Here is a 4169-nt window from a genome sequence, read left to right as displayed (position 1 = left end):
GATGATTTGGGCAACAAAAGGGGCCCCTAAATCAAATTCAGCTCAAGGCCTCATACAGCCTTGGACCGGCCCTGCATGATGAGGTAATCCACTGCACTACGCAGAAATGCGCAACAAACAGGAGATTTAATTCAATGCGGCTAATGTGGCTTTAGTAGCTGTTCCATTTCGTGTCTGTTGAGTTTTTAATAAGCGTCACAGAAACTATTCTGGTTGATCGACTTTATGGGACGAGTTTCTCAGATCTCCGCGCGCATTATCTCTAAGTAACGACACATTTGATATGGTTTGATGCATGGTGTAACCGGAAAAATAATACTAAAATAATAATAAAATAATATAAAATCAGCGTGATGCGTGACTCCGAGGAGAGCGTTAAAGCTCCTCACCGGGCTGAACCTGCATGATCAGGTTAGCGCTGCTCGTTATCCACAAACGCTCCGGCCAACCGGGACCACAGACATAAACTTTACAGGGAAGACAGACACAGAGCCACACGCCGGGCAGCGTGTTGAGATGTAAACGCCACATGTAATTGTTCGTTCACAAAGATAAATCATTCTCACCGCTCCACAACGCGCCTCTGAATTCGCTACAAGTTATTCCTGCTGTTCACATTGAGCTGCCCAACCAGAGCTAACGCGGCGGGTTTTAAACTCTTACCCAGAGTTTCTCCAAAGGATCATAATTCCTCACAGTAAGTTTATGTAAATATCCAAACAGGTCAGCCTGTGTGACAATGTCTTTTGGTGTTGTATCCCTCCCCCCATGATTTTGTTGCGGTCTTCTGAGCGGGGCCGTAACACAAGGTTAAAAACATTTTTGTTTAGAGATGATTATTTAGAATAATAAATTAAACATCACTAATTTTAGGCCACACTAAAAATTGTGTTTATTTTTTCCTTATTGCATCACTGCATTCTATCTATTCTCCATTTTATGTTTTCATCATGTAAAGGACTTTGAATTGTTGCTGAATTGTGCTATACAAGTAAATTTGGCTTGCAGAGAGATTTCTCAGATGATACAAGAAAATTAAAGCTCAATTTTACATGTGACATAAAAACAATTCCTGTTACAGCCCATGTTAAGAAACTATAACTTCCTGCAGAGGGAATAAAAATGTGGGAAATGCTTTTGGGTAGCATTGTTACTTTTTAATCCTCAAAAACTGTAAAATACATATAGAGTCACTTACATTTAAGAGGATTTTTGGCATTGTTGACATTGACTGTAGAAGAGCTGTCTTCATCCATGTTGTTCTCCATCCTTTACGGGAAAAATAAAGATTTAGATATTATAAAATGTCCAACAGCTGCTTGAGTGATCTCAGCTGTAGCTCATGGAAAGCAGGCGGGTTCTTCTTCCTCTTTTTAAAAGTGGTCAGGGTGTGATGCAGCATCTCCATCGCTGCTCTGTGGTTCATTTCCTTACTCTAACAGTTTTAGGAAACAAGTCTGCTTCTGTAACAAACCTTTCATGCCAAGAAGCTAGCTCTCACTCTGTCTCATAAACAGTTCTGCAACTCTCCTGTCCTTGGTTATAAAATATACCTATTCACTCCACTGTTTACATCATTATTGTTTAGTTTGTGTCAGTGAAAATGGTTATTTTATTTGAAAGGTTACATAAACGCTTATGTGTATTTACTAATTTAAAACCTTGTCAGCTCTGCAGCATTCCTCCCACTGGGCATCTCTTCTTGAAATCCCAGAAAAATCCCAATCAGGCTATAAAAATCAGATCAGCTCTCTCTTCTTCTGTTGCCTCAGAAAAATGGCAACGCGTTTCTGTTGTAAAGTTATGAAGCAGCACATGGAGTAGGACGTCTGGAGGTGGGGCTCAATGCCCTCCACCGCCACTAGGTGTCCCCCTGCTACATGCCCAGCAGGGTCTGTGAAAACCCGATCACTTCGGAGGAGAGCGGAGCGAGGCCGGGTAGAGTACAGCGGGACTGCCGAAGTAGAGCCAGGGGGAAAGGCGCATAAGTTGTTGACCTGCTCTGCTCATCGTTACTGTTACAGTCCGCAATTTTCGCTGTTACTATTCACAGCAGCAGCTCTGCTATCTCAGTGTCCTCAACCTCCTCAATTCTCCTCTCTGTAGTGCGTTATTACGCTTTCAGGAGGCTGAGTCTGGTTCTGCTTTGTCAGAGCGGATGCTTCACGGTTGTGATCTGGACGGAACCAGCGAGGCACAGACTACATCCTGCTTTGCCTTTAACCCCACAGAAATAGCCTTACATGACAAACCCTATTGGAAACAGCAATGCGCCTCACTGGTTCCTAAATGGATGGAGAAATAATCAATCTGGGAGCTGATTGTCCGCTCTGACCGGTATTTATACAGACCGGAAGGGCCTCCATTCAGCAGGTGGACGGGGACTGAAGTTTTTCACTGCTGCGCTGGGCACAAGGGTAAACCCACTAGCAACAGCCTTAATTTGGGGTTAATACATAAGCAACTGATTTTACTGTTGAATATTGATATAATAGTGTAACTGTTGTTAGTCATTTCCATGGCAACGGGTTTACGTAGCGAAGCAAACACAGGGACCGAGGAAAATGAACCAGTGGTTTGGAGCTGTTGTTCAACGGTTTTTCTGCGTTATTTTCCATTTGCTGTGGCGAACTGCACTAAGTTAATGATATCTACATCTCCAGGTTTCATTTTGTTAACTGAATTGTTTTGAAGCGGAACCGGCAGGTAAACGGTTGTCTTTTTGTTCTCCAGTTGTGCGCATGCCCGAAATTAAACAACAACATGCAACGTGTTTATAGTAACGATAGTTAGCATTTAAGCTAGCGGAAAAAAACAGTCACTTCTAACACACAAAAATATATTAAAATAGAATCTTTGTCAATAAAACACTGTCCTGAACTTACAAACACTTTTAAACATGAGACATATCTGTTACTTGTGCTCTTAACCCACCTGTGAAAACAGATATCAATATTTAGTAATGGCGTCGCTTCTTCTTCTTCTTCTTCTTCTTCTCCTCCTTCTCTTTCTTTGATGGTTATTGGCGGTTGGCAAACAACGAAATTGGTGCATTACCGCCACCGACTGGTATTAAATGTGTAACAGAATGACACTAAACGATTATATTTCTGTTTTCATTTAACGAAATATTACCCGATTAATTTTACTTTTCAAGTTATTAATGAACAAATAAATAAACTATAGATTTACTTTAATTCTACTTAAATCAACTTATCTTTTTTCATCATAATTATGACAGTGTAATATGTTCCATTGTCTCAACATCCCCAGTGTTTCTCTGAAACAAAGGGTGCAGTGTAGCCCAGTATATGGAGTTAGATTTGTTTCACAATTATTCAAAAAAAAAAAAAAATCTTCTGAGACGGACTGGCGACCTATCCAGGGGGTATCCCGCCTGTCGCCTGGAACGTTAACTGGTGAGGCACCAGCACCCCTCCCGACCCCACTAAGGGACAAGGGTGTAAAGAAAATGGATGGATGGAAGGTAAAAAAAAAAAAAAGTCAAACAAAAAATTCTTAAAAACTTTTTAACCATAAAAATAATTTTCACAAAACAAAAATTTTAATTGACAAACATTTCTGATTTTAAAAAAATGTGGCTGATCTTCTTACAGAGTTGAAGTGCATTAACAATCTGTTGTTTTTAATTTCTCAATACGTTTAATTATGATTTATCTGATGTCCAAGTTATACTGAGAAAAAATAAAGCCATATTCCTTGTAATCTGACTGGTTCTAGTTTTAATCAAACCTTCCATGTTTTCATATTTTGGTCACTAAGAATTGTTCGGGGGCTCAAAAAGTTTAAATTCAACCTTGTTTATCACTAATTAAGGTTACAAGTTTTGGACACATTTTCTCACTTTCTTACATTGAAAATTCTCCTGGAAGACAGACAAACAGTGAGTGGACAGAATGATGTACAAAGTAGAAATGAACAAACATGACTTCTATTTTGGGTTCTTGGTAATAGCAACCCTGATAATAATGTCAAAATGTTTGGTTTGCTGAATAATGTATGTTCACTTTTGGATACCTTCACTGGTAATCTACAAGAAAATATATATATAAGATAATATTTTCATTCTGTCTAAAGTTTCTCACATTTTGGGAGGATTGTATTAGGACCTTGATGTCATATAAACTACAGTATGTACAATAATATGA

The 4169-nt window shown here is 39.3% G+C and overlaps 1 protein-coding gene across 1 annotated transcript in view; it reads right to left on the bottom strand.

Annotated features, from left to right (window-relative positions):
• Positions 1-2591, bottom strand: part of LOC106936961 (WD repeat-containing protein 87-like) — a 26123-nt gene extending 23532 nt beyond the window's left edge. Inside the window, exons 1-2 of the mRNA XM_015018224.1 lie at positions 1662-2591; positions 1199-1269 (exon numbers count right to left, since the gene is read on the bottom strand). Coding sequence (XP_014873710.1) covers positions 1199-1269; positions 1662-1696 — 106 coding nt within the window. The 5' untranslated portion in view covers positions 1697-2591. The remainder of the gene's footprint in view (positions 1-1198; positions 1270-1661) is intronic.
• Between the last annotated feature and the right edge of the window lie 1578 nt (positions 2592-4169).

This window comes from Poecilia latipinna, unplaced genomic scaffold, assembly GCF_001443285.1.
Source record: "Poecilia latipinna isolate Pla-1442-1.1 unplaced genomic scaffold, P_latipinna-1.0 Scaffold2250, whole genome shotgun sequence".
NCBI lineage: Eukaryota > Metazoa > Chordata > Actinopteri > Cyprinodontiformes > Poeciliidae > Poecilia > Poecilia latipinna.
This window is presented reverse-complemented; position numbering and strand designations above follow the sequence as displayed.